Here is a 14,536-nt window from a genome sequence, read left to right on the forward strand (position 1 = left end):
GGTTATCATGAAAACTACCTAAGACCGGGTGGAAATCAAGGATGGAATAGAGATGAGGGTTGGAGAGACCGTGACAGAGAATGGCATGATCGTAACGCCACTTGGAAAGAAAGAGAGGGGGAGAAGGATAGGTATGTTCCTCCCCATGAGCGTCAAAAGCCCAAGGAATCTGAAGGTGGCTGGACATAAGATATGCTCTTATACATTCTTAACAAAGTTGAAGGGTTCGAAAAAGTGTTGAAAGAGATGAAAGAGGATGTCTCGACTCTTAATCAGAAGGTGACCTCTCACTCAGTCTCTATTAAGCAGTTGGAGACCCAAATGGGCCAAATCTCTTCACATTTAAATCCAAGAAAACAAGGGGGGTTGCCTAGTGACACAATGGCAAACCCTAAAAATGAAGCTTGATTTGGTACTTTTGTCGTGCCACGACGTTAACTAAGGCTCTTCTTGGGAGGCAACCCAAGTTTTTAATGCTTTAGTTTTGATTTTGAATAATGGGTGTTGATTGTGCAGGTTGAAAAGTGAAATATGTTTGAAAATATGAAGTTAGGCGAGCCGAAGGTCAAGTCGGCGACTCGCCAAAGAGGTCGGCGAGCCCGACTTGGACTGTCGTTGGACCCACAAAAACTAAAGTGGAAGTCTGTAAAACTCGGCGGGCCAATTGCTTAATCGGCGACTCACCGAACAGGTCGGCAAGCCCGATTTTGTCTGCCGTTTGAACCCCTAAATTCCCTAGAGGTCCTGTAAAACTCGGCGAGGTAAAGTACCACTCGGCGCATCACCAAGAGGTTCGGCATGGATGACTTACTCCATTGAAAGGGCCGCGAACTGAAAAGTTTTAAAGGCCAAACGGTTTAAAATTTCAAAAATATTTCATATTCTCTCATTCTAACCCTGTGCACTCTCACCCGCACTTTAGATATTCCATATTTTTTCTATTTTATTCGCTTTTGTGTGTGATCTCATGCTCGAATTTGGAATACTTTGCCTCCTAGCTTTTCAATTTCTCAATTCGGCATACACGTTGGTTTTCCAAATCCCGTAACTTAGTTTAGTGGTTAAACTCAAATGCAATCGGTAATTGGGTATTGATATGTGTTGGGTAATTGTTTAAATAGTGTTTTATGTGTCGGATTGCTCGTATTGTGTTCGAAATTGTGCCTAAATGCTTAAAAATATGATTTCTTGTGTTATATGCGATTGAATTGGTCTTAAATTATTGGGTTGCGGTTATTTTGTGTTGGGTCTAGTTGGGTGAAGTTTGAGTAACCCCAAATATTGCCAAAAGATGTACTTTGCCCAATGATGGATCGTTTGACGTCATTCTTAAGGAAAAAAGTCATGAAATGGCCAATTTTGGCCACATCGAGGGAAGTCTGAGTACCCTGAGGGCATGGGTGTGTGCGTTTGATTTTGAATTCGGGGGCTGTGGGCTTGGTTTTGGGAAATGGGGTTGAAATTTGGCACGTTGGGCCGTTTGGTGAGCTGCGTTGAGCTCGTCGAATAGTTCAGCGGTTTGCCAACGTCCCTCTTTGATCGCCCTTAATTTCTTGATTTGGCTTAAGTGAGTCTATAACTTTCGGCGGAAAGCCTGAGCTCAGCGAGTTCACTCGGCGACTCGCCGAAAGGTTCCTTTAATCTCCCTTTCTGCGCCCCTAACCCCAAATATGCACTGTAATATTCGGCGGATTAGTCTAAGCTCGCCGATTGGTGTTGGTGATTCGCCGAAGGGCCCTGAGCATCGCCGACATGCCTTAATTCTGGAAAATTTTCAAGCTGGTCCTTTCGGCGAACCCGATTTGGCTCTCCCAAGCGACTCGGTGACTCGCCGACTGGTTCGGTGAGTCTTTCTGCAACTTGATTTCTGCCACTTTCTTGAATTATTTCTAACATTTTTCGATGTGTTTTGCAGATATGGCTAGAACAAATTTGGATGAGAGTGGTATGCCGCCCAAAAGGGCACGAGGTATTGTGATTAATGAGGAAGCAGTTGCTTCCACCACAAAGAGCAAGAAAGTACCTCCGAAGGTAGGCAAGGGTAAGGGAAAGGCGCCCGTAGATGAGAGACTGGAGTACAACTCAGGCAGTGATGGGGAGTCCTTCGATTCTCAAGCTTCATTCTCTGAGCTTGACGATGATAAATTGCTACAGACCCGGCGAACAGAGATTCGTGCCAAAGCTCGTCCAAATCCGTCTAGGATTCCAGAGTCGACCCCTCTTGCTACAGATTCAGTGCCATCTCCAGAACACGCAGTGGTTCCAACACCACCAGTTCAGGGTCCTCCTCCCTAGTTACTCAACCGGTTAAAAGCCGAGGGATTGAGGACCATTCTAGAGGAAAAGAGGTTGTCCACGGATGGTGTATGAACAGATACCCACATGTGTGGGAAACTCTCCGGTTCCATAGGTTTGAGATCTTCACTAGTCCCCGTGGCCCATACATTCCTACATAGGTCCGGGAGTTTTATACTACTTATAGTGACCTGGTACCAAAGGGAAAGAAGAAGGCTAGTGCTTTTAGACATGTATAGTCTATGGTGGTCCGGGGGAGAACAGTGCAATGCGACAACAATGAGATAAACACCATATTTGATATGGCCACATATATTGAGCACGCATATCAGAGTATGGTCACTTCACAGACTCTAACTTGAAGGGTTGGCTAGCTCCCCTCATTTCTAGCACCATCTCGAAGTGGATTGAGGCATGAGCACATATTGAGAAGAAGGATCTGAACATAGAAACACGGTACTAGTTTGGGTTCATCAACAGCTCAGTCATGCCGTCACAGAACGAGTCCATTCTCCGCCACCCAAAGGCTGCCTGTCTCGAATCTATCATTGCCAAGAAGCAGCTGAATCTGGGATTGATTATAGAGCAGAAGATGGCCATGAGGGCCAAACAGCGCCAGACGTCCCTTCCATTTCCCGTACTCATTACAGAGTTATGTCGTCGGGTTGGAGTTTCTCATGACGAGAAGAAAGATGTTGAGGTTACACCCACATCCTCCACCGACATTCGGCGCATAGAGGTCGAGTACACATGGGACGAGGCAGATATGAGGAGACTAGCTCCAGTGGATACATCTCCGGAGGTTGATATTGATTCTTTACCTGCAGATAGGAGGAGGACAAAAGTAGTTCTAATTTTGTGTTCTTAGCTTGCTCGAGAGAGAGGTTTTAGAACCAAAGTTTTTGATTAATTGTTTGTAGGTATTGGGTTGATTTGGGTTCAGCTCGAGAGAGTGAATTCTAAACCCAATCCTACCCATCTTTCTCGAGAGAGAAGATGTATTAAGGTTATGGATTGTTCTTAATTTCTATGCTTGTTGATGTTTGAGAGAAATCACTTGAAACGGAATAGTTGTTCGAGAGAAAGCTATTTCAATTATAGTCTAGCCTACCCAATGATACTTAGCTATTTCATAGTAGTTTCAATTACCCATATATCGAAATTTGCCTATAATCGATCACATCCTGAGAATTCTTCTCCTTATTGTTATTTCAAATTGTTTGTGACTGCGTTGTAGTTGATAATTGCAATCCAAAACCCCCATCTGACATTTGTGTCACCCCTTTTTATTTATTTTATGTATTTTTCAATAATTTATATTCTTATATCTAGTTAGATCACATTCGTACTTCTTAATTGAATTTGAACACGTACCGCTCCTTGTGGGATTCGACCCCAACTCAATTGTTGGGTTATATATTGCTTAACGATCGTTTACACCTAGAATTGGATGAGGTGTGCTTGAAACGTTATTCATCACAACTAAAGCTAAATTGATAGAGGATATATTCCGAAGTAATCAAGTCAAATATTTTTAATCTTTCATCACCCTTACCCACAAACCTTAGTTGATCCTGTGCCAAATAGTCGAAATTAGTGAAGAAATACATAATGAACAAGTTTATGATACTACATGTGCACATAAGAATATTCTTTCTGAGAGTGAGTATTTTGTTATGTATTTGATATCCCAAAGCATTATAATATTATTGTGGGAGGAATTCTTTTCGTGAGTAGGCACATTAGATTGAGCAGGATCAATTGTTAATATTGATTAGGAGTCATGAAATAAGATATGTCTGAATGTTGAAAAGTAAGTTTGATAATTTTCGTGTCATAAATTGTGGTGTCTATGATCCAACGTGGGTGTCAAATCAAGTTATGTGTTAAGTAAATGAATTAAGTCTGAGTCTTGCGATGTTGAAGTATTTGTATTGCTTGAGGGCAAACAATTGTTTAAATTTGGGAGTTTTCATAAGTGAGTAATCTACCTACTTATCTAGTCCCTAAGCTTTTATTATTGTGTGTTTTCAACTGAAGAAAGGCGAAAGTTATGGCGTTTTAGTCACAAAAGACACATTTGTATGATTTACATATGTATGAAGTAAAACAAGATAAATAAAAATACAAAAAAAAACTGAAATTAAGCAAATAATTTATTGCCATAAATTGATGTTGATGCGCAAGAAGTAATGCGGCCGCATGTCCACATGCGACGCCGCATCACTAGTTTACAGTCTGCAACTCAAAGTAGAATGATTGCTAAAAAAGTCAGTTAAGATCGTATGTCATTTGTCACTCAATACAAATTGAACTTAAAGAATCATCGTGCTAAGCATTGTGTCAAGATTATTGTTTAGTACGATGATTCTTGACGCAATGCTTAGCACCTTAAACACAACTTCACGTATGTGTTGCATTGATTGTAAGATGATAAGAAAACTAGGTCTTTTAAATTTTACTTTCTGGATTTTTTTTAGAAATAAAGACCATTCATTCTAATTACACCTAATATTAAGGAAAACTACATAAATGGGTCATAAAATCCAAAATAATTACATGTTCATACCCAAACCAAAGTAATTCAAGAAATACCCATTCTCTCATAAATAATTACAATCCATACCCTCCCCCTTCATTAAGACTGATAATTTTCTCTTAACTGATACTCAGTATCATATACTATATTGGTATCATTAAAACTGATAGTTTTGTTTAACTTATACTAAATCAGTATATATATACTGTATTAGTAACATTAAGGTTTCTTGTTCAGAAATTTTAGTCAATGATACTATAAGAGCATATGTATATTGTTGTGGTATCATTAAGGTTTCTTGTTCGGAAATTACTCATTAGTCAATGATACTATAAGAGTATATGTATATAGTTGTGGTAACATTAAGGTTTCTTCTTCAGAAATTTCTCATTAGTCAATGATACTATAAGTGTGTGTGTGTATATTTAATGCACTAGGAGTAATATATATATATATATATATATATATATATAATACTTATTTAGTACTCCCTCTATTTAAAAAAGAATGACCCCTTTCCTTTTTTGGCAACACTTTAACTTCAACTTTCCACGTGACATTTTAAGGCCACAGGATTAAAGAACATTTTGGTACATTTGACATAACTTTAATTTAGAACCACAAGATTAAGAAGTCTTTTTTCTTTTCTTAAACTTCGTTCCAAGTGAAACTAGGTCATTCTTTTTAAACGGAGGGAGTATCAGTTAAGCGAAATTAGTTGGGGGTATATAGTGTATTTATTTAGTGAGATATGAATGTAAATTGGTAGATGTTGGTAATTATTTTACTTTTATAGGGTATTTGCTTAGTTTTCCCCTAATATTAGTGGCGTAAAAAATGAGCCCAAATATAGGTAACCCGCCCATAATTTTAAGGGTTGAGCTCAAGATAATTTGAATTGAGTTCAATCTCAACTCATTCAAGTCTTAACCCATTTTAATAGAATCTTCAATTGAACCCAATTTAATCTCTAATTTCAACCCATTTTAAGACTCTTTATTTACATTGATGTAATGTATGTTCCTATATTGAAGATATGAATTACTATCTATTTTATATCTTTTAGGATTTATCTATTCATTTGGAACTTTTTAAAAAAAAATATTTTTGAGTTGAAATTCAAATTATGGATATAAAAGTTAAATAACAATATGTTAAAGTTATTGAGATTAAGCGGGTCAAATTAGGCGGGTCTTGACCCAACCCGATTTTTAGCCCAAAGTAAATTTGGGCAGGTCAAGACCCAACCCAATTTCTATTTCGACCCATTTTAGTATCTCTAATTTCAATCCAACACGCCCATTTAACACCCCTGCCTAATAGTAATATTCTCGCCATATCTTTTTTTTAATTCGACCCCAACCTTGTTGCTTTCTATATTTGAACAACGATTGCTTTACACTTCATTGAAAGGTGTAATTTGAGCATATCAAATAGCAGTGAATGAGAGCAAATGTTTTGGGGTAAAGTGATTCAGGGTGAAGTAATATTATTGGCAAATAGTCGCACGTGTAAAACAAATTAATGAATTATCAAAATCAGATATAAAAATTAAACAATCTATTCCCAAATTGATAACCCATTATTTATAAAAATTTAAGGGAAAATTAGCAATCAAGTCATAATATCTAACATAATTAGTCAAAATAACAACACTTTAAAATATTTATTTAAAATGTCAGAATGACAATATTCTAGAAAATAATTTGTATTCAGATTTTATTATTTAAAATTTCTTTTATTTATCAAAACAATCCTATATTGGATCAAATTATAAACCAATAACCGTTTAAAAAGAAAAAAAACAATTACACCACTATCCATTACCCTTATTTCCCCACCTTTCAGGTTTTCTTTCCCCCACCTTTTACGTTTTCCAGCTTCTCTTTCTTCAAGGTTCTCACAAATTGTTCAACAAAATCACTATTTTAATTTAAGAAATTTCTCGATTGTTAAACGAAATCTCTATATTAATTCAAGAAATTTCTTGATTGTCAAAGGTAATTCCATTATTTATTGACATTTATTTTTTATTTGCTTTTTAAAATCACCGATTATAGTGTATATTTTGGATTGTATATATTACGGATTTTCAGTCATTTTTTTTTATTTTTCTGTAATTTTGTTTAGATATTCATCAAATATTTATGTATTTCATATTTTTAGTCTTTTAAATAATTTTTTTCAATTTTTTTTTGTGATTTTGTTTTAATTTTTCAGATTTAGTAGAATCTAAAAAATCATTTATATTCTTATTTTGTTTGATTTTTAATACATTTATATTTGATAATATCGAAATTTGCTTTTAGGGTTTTAGATTTTGGGGAAAGCATTTGATTGTCTACAATGACTGAATCAATCAGAATTACTAGAGGTATACCGAATAATAGAATTTCCCTCATTTGATTTGTGTATTACCCAAGTTTTGGAGAATTTCCCTCAAATTTTGGGGAATTTCCCTCATTACTGTATTAGTAAGACATTTTTTGTATTTTAATCATAATTGTATCAGTAAGATATTTTTTGTATTTTATTTTTTGTAAGACATTTTTTGTATTCATGTGTATACTCTCTGCAGTTTTAATCATACCTGTATTAGGAAGACATATTTTGTATTTTATTTTGTTAAAGCAATATAAGTTTGATGAAAACATAATATATAAAATTGTGATGAATACATTATAAGAAGGGAAATATAAACTTATTTGGTATTCATTTGGCGTTTGAAATACAAAATGATATTGAAATACATCCTGATTTTTGGAATATAAACTGATCTAGAGAAATAGTAACTACAATTTAGTTTGAATACAACTTATTCTATGTTTTATGTTTTCACCAAAAATGTATTTCAATATAATTTTGTTTTACTACTAATTTGTATTTATATTTTTTTTTCTTAAACTAGAATGCCAAAAGAGTTGTATTCATTATAATTCTATACCAACAATTTTTTGTATTTTAAGTTATACATATTTTTAAGTATATAGATTGTATTTCATTTTTTATATAATTTAAATTTGTGACTCATATAATTTTTCAATTACACTTTAAAGTAATTACACGTTAAATACACAAAAATAAAATAAAATTCATAACATGAATATGAATACATTTCGGTTGAACACATATTCAAAGAATTCCAAACAAATAAATATATAAAACAGAGGGCATTAGAAATTGGGAAACAATTCCACTCTAATAAGATATAAAATTCAAGCATCATTAACTAAACAATACACGGTCCATTCCTACATGAACGCCTATTGTGCCCGTTAAACCCACAAGTACTGCAAGAATTCTTGCTCTTCTTCCCATATAGCTCGATGTACGCCTTGTCACGATACTTCTTGGATGGCCTTCCAGGTAGCTAGCTTCAAAAAGAAAAATATATAGAACACACACTCAATACATACTGATTTGTATTTACATACAAAGATTTCACCTTTTAGCTCAACTACAACAAATTGAATCCAATATTTAATTGTATCCAGAACTTACTACAAGGCAACAAATATTGGTATACAATTCTTAATTACTTTACGATTTTTAATCCCTAGTTGTACTCTGTTCAGTATATCACAGAATTTTTATGACTCTATCCCTATATTGTTGCTATTTACATTAACTTAATGGGATACAAAATACTGTATGCATTAAAAAAAACAGCTTCCAAACTAAAAAAACAATAATTTCATTCGTTCTACATCATAATTTGGATACAAAACATCCAAAAAAATGGGATATGAAAATCTCATATTGTTACTGTTTACATTAACATAATGGGATACAAAAATATTGTATACATTCAAATAAAAGAAAACAGCTACGAAACTAAAAAATACAAGCACTTTCAATCGTTCTACATCATAGTTTTGGATACAAAACATCCAAAAAAGCTAAAAATATCAAATCATACAGAGATTTCACCCATTTCATCAGAAAAAAATCAACCCACTATTATAGTCGAGATATACAAATATATCATCCAAACAAATAAAATAATCGACAAAAACAAAAATACCTGATGTCAAAATTCCTTGAATTCAATGGAACTGATGAAATTATAGTCGTGAATTTTGAAAACCTCTGTTTCAAGAATATGCCGAATTCAACTCGAAGAAGCTTTGAAAATTATCAATTGAATGATTCGGAAGACAAAACTATTTTTTGCAAATTTTTTTTGGAATTCTTAAGAACAAGGCAAAAAAACGCTCGAGAGAAAAAATGGCAACATATGCTCTTTTCAAAACATAACTGATTTATATTTAAAATCTTTTTTTCCTTTTTGAAATTTTCTGTTCCATGATTTTCTCTATTATGTTATTAATTATTTGTATTCTTTCAAATTAATCAAAATAAAATAAATACATAACTCATCCCTTAACAAGCTAAAATATTGTCATTTTAAATAAATAGTGAAACAATTGCTAAGGAGTCCCACTAAAAACTAAAATATTGTTGTTTTGAAAATTTTCCCAAAATTTAAGTCACTCTTAAACCGTATTCAATATGTGCAGACTACATAAATCTCACTAGTTTAGGTCATAATTACTAGGATTCACAATAACTTGAAATATTTCTTCCTATACCATATTTCGGCCTTTGGATACATGTATCAATCCTCGCCAGATACATGTGTCCGTTAGTTTTAAAAGTCGAGATACATGATTTATAAATTTGAATTAAAGGGGTATAACTTATTTTCTTAATTAAATGAGTAATTGATGATTAATTAACAACTCAAAAGGATTTACAACATTCTTTGCATATCCATTGGTACATGTTTAATTAAGCACGATAACTAAAATGCTTAATTTATGGAGGAGATCACTCTTTTAACAAAAGTGAACAACTTTTTTCAGAAATTAAAATTTGTTTCTTTGAATTTTGTGATTTGTTTCTTCTTCATTTTTTCATTTTTAGAGAACAATGTGTATCTCGCACTATGTATCTGATTCATGCACCGAATTTCATTCAATGTATTTCATTAGGTGTATCTGTTATATACGTATATATGATCCATAACATGTATTTGAAACTTGTTATGTATTTGAAGTATGTATCTAATTATTCGATATCAATCTTTTCAATGAAATTTGATTCGATAAATGTGCATTTTGGCTTTGGTGGGTCTTTACTATCGGTAACTGCGCCAACAATGAATTTATGATTGTCGTAATTCCATAAAAATGTGATCTACAACGATCTCTTGAAGTATGACCAAATACATAACAAAACTATCTCAGATACATGACAAAACCGTCTCAAATATACTAAAGAAAACACACTAGATCATGACAGAAAGATCTCAGATACATAGAATAACATGCTCATATACATGACATAAAACAACTCATATATATTTAATAGAAAATACATATATATATTTAATAAATAAGCAAATATATAGAATAAAGATATATACATAGAAGAAAGAGAGATACGTAGATGGAGGGTAAATACATAAAACATTTAGATACGTCTAACAAACATTGTATAAAACATTTAGATACGTCTAACAAACATTGTATCTCTACAAACTCATCGTAAATTCACCAAGTCCGGAACTGAAATCCAGCGCTGATATGGCTCTGGATCTTGCCTTTCAACTTTTTTTTCTCCATTCTAACAACCTGTTTTCGGTTTCGATAGTTGTTGTACTATCCATCCCCGTTTCCGACGATGAAACACCATCGCCGGTTAAGATTGTATTGTTTGGTTTTTAATTTAATTTTTGATGATTTAGTGAAGAAGATCTATGAGGGTGAAGGAAGTAAGAAAGAGAATGAGAAGATGAACTTGGCACATGAGATTGAGGAAGAAGGAAGAAAAATATGGTAAAGGTGATGGAGAATGTGGGTGTGGGGGTGGGGGAGATATACAGTTCATAAGAGTTTGGGGGGGAGCTGATGAAATTATTGGACCATTAATTGGGGAAACAACTTAAGAGATGTGAGAGAAAGTAGTTTAAATTATTAATGTACCTTTAATTAAGGAGTTTAAATTTTAAGATAATTATTCAATATCATATTTAATGAATTTGTGTATCTGATTTAACTTTTTCAAATATATGGTATATAATTATTATAAAGTGGTAGTATGAGTAATATTTTTAAACTATATATGTATATATGGTAGTTAAGTATGTTTAATTATGTAGTTTTTTCATTCAAGGGCATATCCCAATATCAATAATCCAATAATAATTTTTATTTTAAAACTATATATGTATATATGGTAGTTAAGTATGTTTAATTATGTAGTTTTTTTCATTCAAGGGCATATCCCAATATCAATAATCCAATAATAATTTTTATTTTAAAACTATATATGTATATATGGTAGTTAAGTATGTTTAATTATGTAGTTTTTTTCATTCAAGGGCATATCCCAATATCAATAATCCAATAATAATTTTTTGATTTGAATTATTAATTATGATTCAATTTTAGTCCATACGTAACCCCATAGGCCATATGTCACCTTGGTGGATTTGTGATTTTTAAAAATAAATAACCGAGGAATAATTGAAAAAGAATAACAAAGTAAATAAATAAAACTAAAACAGCGTTTCTTATCTTGTTTCCTCTAAGCCTAGCACTGAAGATTAAAGAAGAAGAAGAAGCTGAGTTCAGCAATGGTTGCTCAATCTTCATCGCAATCAATGGCTGAAACATCGAAGCAAAATTGTGTGGTGTCAAACTGTTTAATTTCACTACCTTTCTCATTCTCAACCCCTCCATTCTTCAAACAACTCCCAAAATCAAATCTACAGTTGGCACAAACTTCATCAAATGCCTTTCTTCATTTTCACAACTCCTTACTCTCCACAGCTGAGAAATGCTTCACCTTTCTGCATTCTTTTCTTGCCTCTCAACCCCTTTTCAACAAAATCATGAACTTCTCTTCACATTTCTCTCAGGTACCTACTCTTCTCTCTTATTTCAGTTTCTATCTCCAAATTTATTCAACTTTCATGTTATGATTTCTCTTTCAATTAACTTTTACTCAAATTTAATAGCGTGTGACCTAATCGTCATGTTCAAATGAGATAAAAAAAAAATTCTAGGTGATTTGTTTTCGTCTGTTCTAGACTGATTAAAAAATGATATTTGTGATTTTGCTTTGTATATTTGTTGCAATGTGGGTACACTTGAAAATAATTATCCTATTCAAAAGAGAGATATGATAGTACTTGATAATGTAACACTTAGGGTAAAACAATTCAAAGTGTTTATCACAAAAGATGATATTTTTTGTAGATGTATTGGGTGATATTCCTCAAGGGATTGTAAGGAATTAATATTGTACTGTATAGACTCACTACTACTGTAAATGTTTTACATTTTTTTATAAAAGAAAATTCTCAGTTTGGAATAGGAACTAGGAGGAAAATTTTGTGAAATGTGCATTCTCTCAGTTGTTTTGTTGGACATATCCGTCAGTTTCTCTGTCAAAGAAATTTCCAGTTCTTCTTTCCAAGTGAAAGAAGGTTATATAAAGGCTAGTGTGGATTCTGTATACATGAGAACCTCTTGATGAATGACACTCATTTCTTCAAGCATTGTTAGGACACACTCAGAAGTTCTTACCAGTAGCCAAATCTTAAAGGAGAAACAGTTAAAAATCACTGATACATAAGCTTTTAGCTGATCTGGCAACTTATTATTGTTTGACCCCAATTTTTAGAAAAATGAAATTGAATCTTGAAATACTCGACTCATTGCAAGTTCCCCTCAATTTGCAAATTCACAACTCCTGGCTGATTCCTCTTGTAAATACGTGTGAGCTGTATCGTAAAGTCTCTAAGTTCTCTGATGAAACGTTATATTCATTGTTCTTGAAGTTTCTAAGTTTGTTTCATGCAAATAATCTAATTCTTTATCTTCTCATGTCCCTTCCTTTTCTTACATAACAATTTGCTTTCTTGTTACTTGAGAAATGATAAGTTTCTCGGCTTGTTTTATTGCCTTATATGATTTTATCTGTGTAATAATTTGAGTATCCTCAACTGAATTTACTTCCAGGTACAGTGCAGGACTTACCAGAACTTGGGTAATCTGTCCCATCACAATTTTGCAGCTGTCTTGCCTGGTGACTCAGTTGCAGGAATTGTTGTTGCAAATGGAATTATAAATTTCTTGAACATCTACAATTCATTACTGGTTGTCAGACTTGTTTTAACCTGGTTCCCAAATGCTCCTCCTGCCATTGTCAGTCCCCTCAGGTATGCTTTATAGTTCAACAATGTCTATGATTCAAATGATGCTTTATTATAATCAATTAAAGCGATGACAACTTTGCATACTAGGGACATATATGCTGAGGAAATAAATTGATAAAGTTTTAAATAGTGATTCGTGACAGTCCTCAAAATTCAAGCATCAAAATGGCATCCTCTTACTTCAATGAAACTGATGGCTAATTATCCATGAAGAAAACGGGAAAAGAAAAGACACTAATAACCAAATTTTTATTGGTAGCTCGAGTGTGTTTTGCCTCACTCAATTCACAAATTCTTGTATTGTTTTTTATTTTACTTTTGAGACAATATCAGCACATTTTGTCTTCTGTTTGTGGCTTTGCATTGATGAATCAGATTGAAGGATTAGGAGTTTCAGTGTTATATAAATAGTCTTCCCGGGCCTTATTAAAAGAAAAACAATAATAGTAATCCTTGGGCAGATTGTGTGTACTTGTTGCATAGTTGACCTGCTTCTTTGTTATAATATTATGGGTCAACATCATGCAAAGTATTTAGAAAAGCTGAGCTGTGTATTCTTCTCATTTGAGCATTCATAAACTGTGGATAGTGTAGTTTTCAGGACTTCCTTATTCTAAGTAATTTTTAACCACTTAGCGAGGCTGGTGTCAGTCAGGTGAGTATTCCAGAATCCAACTACTTTAATATCTGGCTCAATTGTGTGTGAAATGCATACTTTGTTAAGAATAATGGCTCAATTTTGTGTGAAATCTGAAACGCGTACATTGTTAAAAATGTTGTATTCCTTTTCAGCACTCTATGCGACCCATACTTGAACATATTCCGTGGGATTATTCCACCACTTGGAGGGACTCTGGATCTTTCACCCATATTGGCATTTCTTGTTTTGAATGCCTTCACCAGCACTGCATCTGCACTTCCTGCTGAACTTCCATCCACGACTGTGAGAGCATCATCAGATACTCCACACGGTGCACCGATATTTCATCTTACTACATCGCAGAAGAAATGGATGAGGAGACTTTCTGGAAACAAGTCAAAGACTTCCGATGATGAAAGTTAAGCTGGTTTCTGCTCATCATTCATGTATTCACCAAATGCTAAGCCATACTCTGTTGACACTACAATTTGACATTAAAATGTAAAAATGTACTACAAATTGGATTTATTTTTTTCATGTAAACCAGAAAGCTTTTCATCACTCTCATGTAAAGAATTTCGTCAGTTAAGTAGCTTTTATATCTTAAAGAGAGGTGATACTAATAATCTTTGGCTCTGTTCGCTTCTTTTTGGATAGGAGGTTATGTCACTATCAAGTGAATATGTTTTTGATGGAGGCTCCGATAACCTAGTAGATGACTTGTCTAAAATCTTTCTCTTTAGTTCTGGTAGCTAATTTTCTGTAGGTTACATGCTTACAGCATCATCCCAATTCCTTTTATGGGAATCTAGTTCATAAACTGCAACTAGTATAG

General features: G+C 33.5%; 1 protein-coding gene across 1 annotated transcript; it reads left to right on the forward strand.

The window, feature by feature from the left end:
• The first annotated feature begins 11,368 nt into the window (after positions 1–11,368).
• Positions 11,369–14,320, forward strand: LOC102598192 (ylmG homolog protein 2, chloroplastic). Its single transcript, XM_006353796.2, has 3 exons — positions 11,369–11,759; positions 12,865–13,064; positions 13,854–14,320. Exons 1-3 carry the CDS (start codon positions 11,475–11,477, stop codon positions 14,122–14,124), a joined length of 756 nt encoding a protein of 251 aa, XP_006353858.1. The 5' UTR covers positions 11,369–11,474; the 3' UTR covers positions 14,125–14,320.
• The last annotated feature ends 216 nt before the right edge of the window (positions 14,321–14,536 follow it).

Source organism: Solanum tuberosum, unplaced genomic scaffold (assembly GCF_000226075.1).
Source record: "Solanum tuberosum cultivar DM 1-3 516 R44 unplaced genomic scaffold, SolTub_3.0 scf00162, whole genome shotgun sequence".
In the NCBI taxonomy this organism is placed as follows: domain Eukaryota; kingdom Viridiplantae; phylum Streptophyta; class Magnoliopsida; order Solanales; family Solanaceae; genus Solanum; species Solanum tuberosum.